The 13739-nt window shown below is 39.4% G+C and overlaps 1 protein-coding gene across 7 annotated transcripts in view; it reads right to left on the reverse strand.

Annotated features, from left to right (window-relative positions):
- Positions 1-4692: 4692 nt before the first annotated feature.
- znf462 (zinc finger protein 462) overlaps positions 4693-13739 on the reverse strand; it is a gene marked incomplete at its 3' end in the record, with an annotated part of 52349 nt that continues 43302 nt past the window's right edge. For 6 of the 7 annotated variants that reach the window (XM_084136619.1, XM_084136622.1, XM_084136623.1 and 3 more), the window contains 5 exons: positions 13597-13733; positions 11786-12009; positions 9381-9573; positions 7267-7366; positions 4693-6696 (listed from right to left, as the gene is read on the reverse strand). In XM_084136619.1, the coding sequence (XP_083992745.1) occupies positions 6489-6696; positions 7267-7366; positions 9381-9573; positions 11786-12009; positions 13597-13733 (862 nt within the window). Of the gene's footprint in view, positions 6697-7262; positions 7367-9380; positions 9574-11785; positions 12010-13596; positions 13734-13739 lie in introns of those variants that run through there. The other variant, XM_084136624.1, reaches the window with a different exon arrangement.

The following is a 13739-nucleotide window of genomic DNA, read 5'->3' on the forward strand; positions in this document are numbered from 1 at the left end:
GAGAAACGTTTGTTCATAACTTTAAGAGAACCTTTCTAGAATGTTCTGAGAACGTTCCCGGTTTGCTGGCATGACACTTAATTGTAGTTTAGTTTAATAATTAATATGCATTGCATAAATGATTGTTAATGCCGTTTGAAATTTCATTCAGTAGACTGATACTAATGCATGAGATGCGAAGTTTGAGTCCGAGAACGATGAATTATACAAAAGGGAGATTTGTCACAGGTTTTAATAAAATATGAAAGGTTTTGCCCTGAAAGACGTGACCCGGGTTTATACTCTTCATTTCGAGCCACAGTTCAAGCGAACGTGGAAATCCTGCATCGTTTATTCGCCCTCAGGTAAGCCTGAATGTGGGCTTTATCTTCTGTCAAACTCAAAATCACTGACACAGGCATGTAAAGCATCTACTTTTGTGTTTACAGAAGAAAGAAAGGACATGACGGTGAGTAAATGATGATATTGATAATTTGCGGTGATTTAGTCACTGAAAAAAATAACAATTTGCACTAACACATTTCAAGTATATTTTACTGCTACTCCTCTGTACAACTAACCTGTTATTATCAAGTAAAATCTACTTACTATTGAACTTAACATTCATGAAGTAATTAAGTGGGCTAAATTATAAATGATTTAATTTCCAATATAGAGTTAAGTAAAATCTACTTAACTAAGTTAAGTAAATTCAACAAAATTAACTTTTTACTCAAATAATATAACATTGAATTAAACCATGCATTTAAACATGCTTAACTTAGAAAAGTAAATAATACAATAGATGTCATTTAGACTCCACATCTACATAATAAAAGGTAACATTCGAAAGATCGTTTTTGATTATAAATGTGTCATTTTGAGTAGAAAATGAATCCAGATGTCACAAAATCGCAAGTTACCAAACCTTACAATAAAAGCAGTGATAAAACGCTGGAAATACAGCTGGAAAACAGTGAAAAATCAACTTTATTTATTATTTATGCCCCAGTGCATGATGGGAACACCAGTATCAGAAAGGTTGAGTAGGTTTTACTTAATTTTATATCGTTGATATTTAACGCTTTAATTTCTACAGGCTTGAATTGAGTACTACTATAAAATTTACTTCTTTTTTTTTTAATTCTTGCCTGAACTAACTTTTTCATGTAGAAATACATTTGTTTTTTCTGTAGGATTTCACCACAGAATCGTTTTAATCAGTGTTCCTTTAATCTGTTATTAGGGTCTATTGTGGTGAATCCCCGCTGACGAGGAACATTCTCACAAGTTTCTCTAATGTTTATAAATGTAACTCTGGTAATGAGCGACACCGGTGGCCGTTTAATGAACTGCAACTTATTGCTCATGATGAACGTGATTATATGCACCGAAATAGCCTACCCTTTCATTCTTCACTTAGAAGTAAAAAGAAGTTGAAAACCCTTTACAGCGATATACTGTTAACAAATATCCCGACACTGCCGAGAGCGACGTTAGTTAGTTAGTTAGTTAGTTAGTTAGTTAGTTAGTTAGTTAGTTAGTTAGTTAGTTGGCTTGCTTAGTTGGGGACATTTAATATTCAACAATATTATTGATCTCCTGCATTGACACCATTATATGAGAACTGAACTGAACTGAGCTGACGATGACATCACGGTTTACCCAAGAGCGGCTATATATATATAAATGAACTAAATTAATAACTTTTTTTTTTTCAACGGAAATGAAGCATCACTGAACTTACTTAAGCTGGACTGAGACGCTATTTTCTTCTGGAAACAAACTCTCTCTCTCTCTGTAAAGCTGTTTTGAAACACTCTGTTGTAAAAAACGGTATAGAACTAAAGGTGACTTGACTTGACATCTAAATGAATATGTAAATATGTAAATATGCGCTGCCCTTTCCTCTCAATAACACAAACACACAACACCAACTGAGAAACAGAGCATCTGATCATAGAGATGTGGATGTTTGATTCGCCGGCATCATGTGGACAGATGAGCTCATTAAAATCACACTGTTATGATAGTTTGATTATAAAGTATATCTGAGACTATAGATCTGATTATGTGAGACTATAGTTTGATTGAATCCCTTTTCTTTTACATTACAATACAGAACGACTCTTATCCTGAACATTGTATAAGCATTCTTGACAGACACACAACAAACATTTAAAATGAACTATTAAAGAAAATTTACTTTTTTATTTCATTCAGCAGAATTAATCATGCTTTAATGAAGCCTTTAAAAAAATAAAAATAAATTCCTATGGGAGAAATTAATGAAAAAAAAAAATACTTGAGGAACCAAAGCATCTGAAAAAGTGGGCGGCACTAATGCACTCTATCAACGTTACGGGAATAATGTTTGTTCATTTATTTATTTATTTTTTAATTCATTCAGCAGAATTAATAACTTAAATGCATAAAGGATGATGCATTGAAGCGGCAGTTGCACTGGTTTGATCCTGACATGAACATGTGTTTTAATTTCCAGCACTGAAGTGAAGGATGGGAGTGTTCCTGAGAAACGTGTGGTTCTCATCAGACTCTTCTTTGGTTGTTTAAAGGGTCTCCAGGGTTTCCTTCCCTCCACCGAAACACTCGTCTGATGTTCTGATCCGCTGATCCCTCATGTCTAGCAGATATTTTTAAAAGATGATGTTATATCTGTGAAATAAAAGCAGCTCTGGAATCTCCTCGTCTCTTCTGCTGGGTTTCTTTATCATCCGACGGCCGTAAGACAGTGTGTTTGTGTGCATTTAATACACAAATATACAATATCAATAGACAAAACACCCGATGAAAATGAAATGTTCTTGCTCTCATGATTCAATATTTATTTTGTAAGGTTCTGTCAAAGTTATGAACAAACGTTCTTCCAGTAACGATCGTTCAAAGTTATCTGGTCTTTAATAATGTTATGAAAGCGTTCATGGAGTTCGATCATGGAGTGTTTTTTTTTTTTTTAAGCGTGACTGTTTTAGAATGTTACATTCAAAAGTAACATTCCCATAATGTTTGAAGAATGATACAATGTTCCATTCCAAGAACTTTTTTAAACATTCAAAATTCTTGAACATTCTGAGAACATTTAGAAATAACGTTTTCATAACTTAATGGGAACGTTATACATATTTTTGTAAAGATGATTTGAATAACAGCGTCTGTCAAGGGCATGTATAATATGCAAGTACATTTTCCTTCCATTTTTTAATCAAAATGTTCAAAAAACATATTTTAAGAGGTTTTTCTTCAAAAATTCATGAATTGGAATCATATATGATATTTTACATGATTATATGAATACATAGCCTATGAATTGGAATCATATCAATCATGTATACATACAATACAGTTTTATGGTTTTCTTATTACACAACAACAAAATGACTTTCTTGCATGATTGATTTGATGAACAAAATGATTTCAAATAATAATTGTAATAAAATAATATAATAAAACTTTATGAGAAGGTCTCATTTGGACAATATCCACTAACAGCTCCTGTACTGACGCCTTGAAGGTCAAAGCTTTATCAGGGACTTTCCTCATCATCCATCTTCACACTGAACTGAGTCTGCAGGGTTTGTCCTCCTCGACCCTGAGGAACCGTTCAGTCAGAAACACTGATTCCGGCTCGGCTCCTGGCGTTCTGCGGATCAAGTCTCGTGTGGAAAGTCTCTGTGGGATTTATCCGGGTTTTCCTCTGACCTCATAACACTGGAACCGGGAAACACCAAAATTGCATTGTATTTCAACACCTCATGACACTTTGTCCTTGAACACGAGCGTTTATTCCTCTCCTCGAGACGCGTTATAATAACATTATGATAACACTGACACTCCACGGGGTTTCCAAGATAAAGAGGGATGTCAAATGTAGGAAATATGACCTTAAATCATCGAGTTTTGAGTAAATGTATTCTCTGTTTTAAATGCATGTGCCTCAGCTCTCAGACGTGTACATTTAATCTATTCGCGTTGGTTGTTTTTGAGTTAATAAACAAATCAAATCAAGGGAGTTTGTCAATGAACAAACGTTCTTCCAGTAACGTTAATAGAACATTCGTTGAAAGTTATCTGGGCTTTTATAATGTTCTCAAAACGTTCAAACAAAAACATTATTTATACATCGTTCATGGAACGTTTTTTTTTTTCTGAAACGTTTTTAAAAGAAAATTTAAAAGTAACGTTCCCATAATGTTTGAAGAAAAATCAAGAAAAGAAGTTTTAAAACATTCAAATAAATACATTTTCCTTTCATTTTGTTTAATCAAAATATTCAAAAAACACATTTTCAGGGTTTTTTCTTCAAAATATCATGAATTGGAATCATAAATACAACACGTTTTATGGTTTTCTTATCTAATACCCCCAAAAAACTGCTTTCTGAGTGTATGATTAAATGAACAAAATGATTTTAAATAATAATTGTAATAAAATAATTTGGTAAAACTTTACAAGGTGGTTTAATTTGTTACATTATTAACTAACAATAAGCTATATATTTTACAGCATTTATTAACCTTTGTTAATGTCAGTTAATATAAATGTTCATGTTAGTTCACATTGCTTGTTGTAAAAACAATATAAGAATATGGAAAATCCTTTCGCATGATCTTGATATGTTTGACCACAAATAAATCATCTTAATTCAGATCTGTGAGTGCGAGTCCCACACAGAAAACGACGGAAGCGCGTGCGTTTAGGTTATCTGATAACTTTATTACCAAGTTAAAAAAAGACAATGAATTACAATATTTACAGAATATAGAGAAATCAAAGGAATAAAACTGTAAACAACCAGTCTAGAAGACATCACAACCCACCATCAGAAATCATCAGGAGTTTCACAGAAGAATGAGATCTAAGGTCAACTATGGCGCCGAGAGTTAAAGGGAAACCAGGAAAACTAAAGCATATATATATACAGATATCCAGTGTGTCACAAGAGTCTTAAAAGCTTATTTCTGATGGTCTTCTACACGGGCGTCTTTTAGAAAGGCTGGGCTACTCCTTATGAAGGGCTTTTAAGGGTACAAAAGGTTTTTTTTTTCTTAACCAGAACATTTACAACAGCTTTGAACAGTGGAGAGCTAAAAACGGAAAGAGACGTCATCTATTGATTTGTATTTTTCTTCTCTCTCTTTTTTTTTTTTTTTTTTGTTAAGTTAAATATCAGAACAACACTTAAAGGAACAGACCCCGTTCAGTTTCAAACACTTAGCTTGGAGTTTATACACGGCTGCAAAACGGCATGCAGATTACCCAGAAGGCAACTGGGTTTCGCCCTCAGCAATGTCCAGTCATTGCTCGGGAAAGACAATCATATCTTGCTTTGGGACTTTGGGAAGCGACACTTTTGGTACCGAGGAGAGGTTCTGTTTGACCGATGACCGATGCGCTCGTGGATCCAGAAGCGTCTAACATATAAGGCTTTGGGGTTTTCGAGCAGCAACTTCCATCACGTACAATCTCAGCCTTACGGGGGAAAAGCTTCCGGAGAAATCCCTCTTTTAAAGGAACAATCCGAGTTCAAGAGCCGGAAGTGACGGGATCATGTTTACGGTGCAGTAAAACACTGAATCTCGCATCTTCGTTCCAGTGTAAAAACTCTTGCTTGTTCTGAACCCAGAATATTCCTTTAAACATCCTTACGGGAGGAAAATCTCCCGGAGATCGGCAGAAACACGGGATTTTTTCATCCGTCGATGTTCAACACGTCTCGTTTAAATCGTTATTAAAGTGAAGTGGAAGTGAGCCGGGAAGAGGTCGAAATCTTCAAGAAAAGTAGCAATTTGCTACAAGTTTTTTTTCTTCTTTTTTTGTGGGGGGGGGGGGGGGGGCAAGTGTTGATACTCTAAAATCATGTCTAAAAGAATCAAGATTATCTAGATAAACAACTATTCCTCAAGGAATTCAGCTACGGGAAGATTAACACAAGGCTAAAATGTAAAAAAAACTGAAACCGCGTGTCGGCATTCCGACCGAATCCGAAACCCTTCCCGCGCTTCGTATGGATTCGCCTCTGGTTTCTCGTCTGTGACGAACGTGACGCGCGACACACCGTCTTGAAGACTATCAGTGTGTGTGTGCGCGTTCACCGCGGCGGAAGACATTCGACTCTTATCGTACGCTGTTATCTTTCATAAACCAATGGGAAAGTGCATTGAAAGGAACATGAGAGAAGGGCTTTGAACGTGGAAAATCTCAGGCTTACAGACTGACTCGGGATTCGATCGGAACATCGACTTCGCGGTTTCATTCACTATTGGTTACCAATATATCAACATCTGTCCTGAGGGACCAAGTCACACTTTGTAAAATTCAGTGTAAGATTCAGCAACTGAACACACATCTACCGATACTCCAAATCTAGCTTTTTTTTAAACCAAAAAACAAGCAGCCAAAACAAATGATAAACAGACAGACAAACGTACGACATTCTTAACCGCGTCTAAAGCCAAACGACGTGTCTCACTACAGCTTTCCTTTCGCTCCTAAAGGTCGTTGTTTTTGGTCTCCAGCGTCTTTTCGTCTTCCTGGTTCTGAATCGGACTCTTGGATTGGTCAGATTGATCCACCCCTGCAGCGTCCACAGTGTCGGTGGATTGGTCGATCCCCCTGTCAATCACAGCTGCTGGACCAATCAGAGGCAGAGCTGATGAGGGAACAGGACTGTCTTCTTTCTTGCTGTCGTTAACAGTCCTGAAAACATCAGACGTGTGTTCAGCTTTACTGGCTGATTAATGTGGCACATTTTATAAGAGTTAAAGAGTTAATTCACCCGAAAACTAAAATCCTGTCATTAATTACTCGCCCTCATGTCGTTCCAAACATCCAAACAGGTTAACATTTTATAACAAGTATCCGATTCCTGACCTCAAGTATCCGATTCTAGAATTGGACCTGATTTTTGATTCCCAACCCTACAACCAAGACTGTAAAATAAATCTAAACGCACTTAAATTTGGTCAAACAGAAGCTCAAGAACCAATGAGGTTTGTTCTCGCGTGTGAAACAACCTTCTGTTTATGATTTATATGCGAATCAAAGCCTAAATTCAGTCTGTTCATCATATAAAGAAATCGTTTCTTCAGAAACCGCTTCATTCATATGGAGTTATTTTACCATCTCTTTATAAATGTTGTGAAGCGAGTTTCAATGGAGGCACAGAAATCAAAGGAAATCGTGTTTTGACGATTTACGGGTTTGGAACGACCCGAGGGCGAGTAATTAATGACAGGCTTTTGATTAGATTTGAATCGTGAGACTCACATGCCGTGTCGAAGGACGTGTCGTTCCCATTCAATGCTCAGCGTGAACGTGCGTCCGCAGAACTCACACGGATAGCGTTTCACAGGAGACTCCGGAGCACCTGAAACACCAGCACAACTTTAACACAATATTCACTGAGCGAACGAGAAAAAAAGCTTCTTAAACATTCAACATGTCTTCAGGATCTTTCAACAACCAATTTAGAGACGTTTTACATTGACATTCATGCATTAGACAGGCGCTTTTATCTAAAGAACATTGGCATCGGGATTTACAGTAATGCTTTAGCTCAGGTAATATATATATATATATATATATATATATATATCAGTATTTCATTCAATAGATATTTCTTCTTAACCCAGGGTTCGTACAGACACTGTAAAATCAAATTCCAGGACTTTAAGCACGACTTTTTTGGTTTTCAAGGGATACAATCAGAGATCTCACATATCAGACGGGTTGTCGCGTTGATTTTGTGTGAATAGGTTGCTTTATCAATAAAATGAAACACTCATTTCACATATCTGTTCTCAGACTCCAGTGATAACATGAACTCAACACTCTTTCTCTTCTCAAAGCTCAAATCTAATTGGACGGCCTGTTTCATAACGGGGCGATGGCGGTGTAAGAATTGAGAAATTAGGAGATGCCGGACAGTCTGGATGAAGAGCGACCAGACCCTGAGAGGATGAAGGACCTCTCTGGAAATTAACATTTGAACTCCCCCTCGTGCACTATTGAGACGAAAGTCTCACCTCAGAGTCCTTCTAATCTACATCTCTTTCCCTCATCCCCCTCTCCTTCCCCCCATGCGAAGATCACCAAAACTCACCCAAGAATATATGGTTTAATGTGAATAATTAACATAGAGTATTATACATATTTAGTATCATTTGAAATGTCTCAGTGCGACTGGTACAAATGTCTCATTTCCAAATAAGTAAAACAAAAGATAATAAGGCTTTTAAGAGTTTAGGGATAACTGGCACACAAAGGAAAGTGGTCTCTAGACAAATGGTCCCCCCCCCCCCATCATGTATTTTAATGTCGGGTTCGCATCTCTTCTCTTTAATCCAGAGCATTTGATGTTTTGTGTCGATTATCTTTGAATTGATTATGAAATTGGCGTGATACATTTACCTGACATAGTAAATTGTTACATTTGATTATTCTAACTGACTTTGACATTATTGCATTAAAGAGTTAAAAGAATAGTCAAACATTCGCTCACATTTAATGATGTACAGATATCATTAAAACCTTTTAATTTATGGAGTCAGATGAAATAACGAGAAAATACATTTTCAAATGTATTGCATTTAATCAAAAAATACTTTGCCTCGAGAAAACACAGTAACACGTAAAGACCTTCCGCGCTGGTCGGATGCTGGACTTTGGGCCGATCGAGCGTGAGCTTACAGCGGAATAAATCAACATTTGTTGAAGAAATTCTTGCTTTGTCGCGCTGTGATTGATCGTGCCCAGTGTGATTAGCTCTATAGGAGTTGTTTTTAAAGGTATAGGTATTGTATAGGTATTGTTTTGGGATCAATTGTTTCGTACATTTACGTCGCCTAATCGTGACGTTTTGTGTAAACGGCCCGTGATGTGAGACACTACAGACAAAACCATTGTTTTTTTCAGATTTGAGCTCAAAATTTCTGGGAGGAGAGTATTTAAATGGAACACGCAAGCTGATTTACTAAGGTTTGCGCTCGTCAATGTACTGGTGTACTTTGCGCCATTATTCATCGGCCCAAAAAAAGGATTGATAACCCCCCCTTAGGGTAAACAGAACACAACCAACATGAATGTATTGCAGATATCATTAATGTCAAGATTTTAATGTGCAACATAATTCGAGAATTTAGTCTGATTTGAGGGGAATCAGAATGGGAGGGAGGAGGGTAATTCGCTCCTGATAATACTGAAGGAGATTGTATATGAATACAGTGATAGGCGTCGTATTCCTTTAGGTAGACGTGTATCAGCTGAGAGCTTGACTAACGTGACCTTCATAACCTAGCGTGACGCTACGCTTGATAGCGTTATATTTTTGACCTCCTGTTGATTATCTTTACCCAGAATGAGTGAATCTGCTGAACTGTTACCTGTGTCCTCCGTCTCGTCCGGAAGCTTCTCCTCCTCTTCCTCATCCATCATCTCCTCCTCCTCTTCCTCTTCGTCTGCCTCCTCTTCTTCTCTCTCCTCTTCCTCGCTGCTGTTCGCGTCCTTCATCTTGTCCTTCATCAGCTCCAGCTGGTCCAGGTTCACCCGCCCCACCAGCTCAAAGTTACGGATCACCTGCGGATCAATTGGAATATGGTATAAAACGTTTGTGAATAAAGCAGCGTTTCCATCCCATGTGTTCAAGAGAACAAAATCATCACTTCCTGGGAAATCGGTGGGCAATATCAGTAATAAACTGTAAGTTTCTGCAATCGGGCTGTTTTTCCCTCATCATAAATGAGTGTGTCTCAGAGCGTCAGACGAAACACAATGGTGTGAGACGGATGGGGCCGACACTATGCTGCTGTCTGGGAGTTCAGGGAAATCATTAAAGGTGCAGTTAGTGATTTCTGAGAATCATTGTTGAACACTGTTGATATTTCACAGCCATCCCTTCATTGCTCCGCTCCCCAAATGCACAAACACACAATGCAAGAGTGGATGTCTCTTTATCATAGCAGAAGCGAAGAAAACTAAATCTTCGCGGAAAATAAAGCAAAGATGATGAACGAACGACAAGGAAGAACAAAAAATGAACATACAGTACACAAGAGTAAATACAAGAGTTAATTGTTAGCCACCAGAAGCACATACTCAAAACCATTGTTACTCACGTATGGAGCAGAAACAACGCAACCCCGGCGTCCGTTTTCAGGCCGTCCCACTTAAGTGCTGAAAAGCTTTTCTAATATTAACGCGGCCCTATAAAGCTGTTGCTTGATCATAACCTTTCTCTTTCCAGTGATATTCCCCTGACCTTTTCTCTTTTGTAATGTCTCTTAGCCATCTCTCTTTCTACAGTCTTTCTTCAAATCTCCCCCTTGCTCACTATAGCCCTCTTCGGATGGGATTAACTTTACAAGGTCAGATGGAGTGTAATTGTAACACAGGACGTCTGTAATACTAATGTTCAATTCGCACGGGATAAGAGATCTCAGTAAATCAGCAGAAGTGGGAGAGTAACTCGATTTGTGTGTATTACATTGTTTCCTGATATCACATGCGCAAACACATATTTATATATATAAAGCAGTTATGTCCGGTCGAACGATGTATTAATTAACTTCAGATTGTTGGTAATAGGCACTTATCTGAATGGTGTGTGTGAAACACTCGAGTTCTGCCACAGACTCGTCCCAGCGTCTAGAACACAACTAAACGCTTTTTCAAGCGTCTCCATACTTGAAAAAACACGTAAAAATACTTTTAAACAAGAAATGATGGAATATTTACATACATATTTACAGCGGGTCTATTCGCACAGGATTAGTATTACCTGAGGTAATTTTTCCGGACCTATTTACTGAAGGTAAAAGTCGCCGTAATCTTTACTGATTATTGTCCGTGATGATCACTGAGATGCACATTTGGACGGGACTAAAATCACAGAGAAGCTCTGATAATTATTACTCTTTAACCTACCTCTCCATGTTACACTAGTCCCGTCCGAATAGGGCTTATCTCTCTCCTACCCATCATGAGTGGACACGCCCCCTACTGCTGATTGGATCACTCTCTCTCCCCCTCCATCATGAGTGGACACACCTCCTACTGCTGATTGGATCACTCTCTCTCCTCCCCCATCATGAGTGGACACGCCCCCTACTGCTGACTGGCTCACTCTCCTCCCCCATCATGAGTGGACACACCCCCTACTGCTGATTGGCTCACTCTCTCTCCTCCCCCATCATGAGTGGACATACCCCCTACTGCTGATTGGATCACTCTATCTCCTCCCACATCACTAGTGGACACCCCCCCTACTGCTGATTGGCTCACTCTCTCTCCTCCCCCATCATGAGTGGACACGCCCCCTACTGCTGATTGGATCACTCTCTCTCCTCCCTCATCATGAGTGGGCACGCCCCCTACTGCTGATTGGCTCACTCTCTCTCCTCCCCCATCATGAGTGGACACGCCCCCTACTGCTGATTGGATCACTCTCTCTCCTCCCTCATCATGAGTGGACACGCCCCCTACTGCTGATTGGATCACTCTCTCTCCTCCCTCATCATGACTGGACACGCCCCCTACTGCTGATTAGATCACTCTCTCTCCTCCCTCATCATGAGTGGACACGCCCCCTACTGCTGATTGGCTACAAGTGTGTTGTGCTGCTCGGACAACTTTCCACTTTCCACTTTCAACAACATTTCTCAAAAATCGCTTACTGCACCTTTAAACATAACTTTAGTCGTGAAATAAACATAGACAACAAAATGAAAGTACACAGAAGCATAAACACAGCTTCACACCACAGTAATGTTATCTAGGTCAGAACAGGCACCTTGTGTTCCTCTCGCAGGTGGACCTCCAGCTCGTGCAGAAGCTTGCTGTCGTAGTAGCAGAGCTGGCACTGATACGGCTTCAGCTCCTCGTGCTTCTGGATGTGCATCTGCAGGTTCTGCTCGCTGGAGCAGGTGAAGGTGCATTTATGACAGCGGAAGACCAGGCCCTCCAGGTGACGGGACAGCTTCGAGCGCGAGACCTCCAGCGGCGCCACGCGCTCCTCTGAGACACACACACACACACACAATCAGTCCTGGAAACCTTTTATTCTTAATGCATTACAACTCTTCCAGCATGGAGGCTTTAATATAGTCCTTAGTGGTCCTTAGTACTGTATCTGAAATCTCTTTCCAAAAATTCAGCCTCGGTGCAGAATTATAGCCACTACAAGCCAGTCCCAGAATGAGCTTCCGTCAGACGGGCCGTTTCGGTGTCTGTAGCAAGGTGGAGGGTGGGTGTGGCCTTGACCATCTTGCGCAACGGTACCATGCATGTTTGTTTACGTTGGATATATTGCAATGGCACGAAGACACGCAGTCGTTCAAGCATTTCAGTTTGACCCAGAATCTGATCCGGATGTAGAAGCAACGGATGAAGAAGTTGCAACTCAGCGGCTCCAGCAGGACGTTTCCGAATGGTTAGTTTAAAATATTATGTCTGGATACGGTACTTTATTCGGATGGTTTACAGTTATTATCATGTAGCTAACGCTAACCTACTGTTGCCTTTTCATGAGAGATCTGTAACGTCTGTAATTTATCTTATTACAATTACATCAAGCTCTGCGATCTTGAAATGCGGATATCGCGCGCGCCATATAACCAACAGGAGAACAGTTATCCAAATAACAAAGAAATGTACAACACTCGCGTTGCAGTGTGTGTTGCAGTGTGTGTAACTTGATGCTGTGTACCTTTACATTGGCTCAAGTAATAGCTGCATAGCTAATGTGACAGCCACATTCTACGTGTAACAAGCTAGGTAACCATAAACAGTAAAGCAACACACTTATATATAATTTGTTGACTTGCTTGTCCGACGTTCAGCAAGCCCAGCTCTGTATTAACCATTCGATGTTCATTTGTACATCCAATTATTGAGCAATTATTATGCTTCGCTCGCTCAAAAGCCATGATATCTCTCGTGTACAATCTAAAATCGCGCTCGCGTTCCTACTTCCTAGCTCATGTTCTCATGGGCGAGAAATATTCTCTGGGCGGGCAAAGCAGAGAAAGGGGAGGTAACATTTCTCCTTATAACGTCATAAGGAGGAGATTCAAGATCAGCCCGGTTGAGCTTCCATTTTCTCAAAGGCAGAGAAAAATAGCAAAAGCTCGATTTACACCGATTAAAATTTCTAGAAACTTTGGGACCATATACAGGCTAGGGGAACTCATATTAATGTTAAAAAACCTCAGAAAGTGGAAATTTCATGTCATGGGACCTTTAATAATTTTTTTCTCTTGGGTGGGCGGGGGACAATATTTTTTTCACTATTCTCCTGCATCTGTATCCTGTTATTATTGTAAAAGTTTTGTTTTTTTAAAGAAAAGAAAAAAAAGCGAGGTTATGCATGTGACGTCACTGTCAGCTGGAGTGAGTGCGGTTACACACACTGAGTGGCAGAAACACTGAGTGGCAGAAACACTGAGTGGCAGCACTGGTTTTCAGCCGCGAGTAAAGTAAGGAAAAAATAAATAAATGATCACTGAGCCAATGAGTTAAATGACCCACTGAACACAGAGTGCCAAAAGAAAACCAACATCGAAATAAATTGATGAAACGCTAATAATGAAATGAGTGTGTCACCTCTGTGCAGGACGATGTGGTCGATCATGCTGGTCTTGTGTTTGCTGTGGTAAAGACAGAAGGGGCATCGAAGGTCTTTGAGAAGCTCCTCCGATCCACTGCTGTGACCGCCTTCCACATGCAGCGTGAACGTAGACCTGACA

This window comes from Abramis brama, assembly GCF_963993115.1.
Source record: "Abramis brama genome assembly, chromosome: 15".
NCBI lineage: Eukaryota > Metazoa > Chordata > Actinopteri > Cypriniformes > Leuciscidae > Abramis > Abramis brama.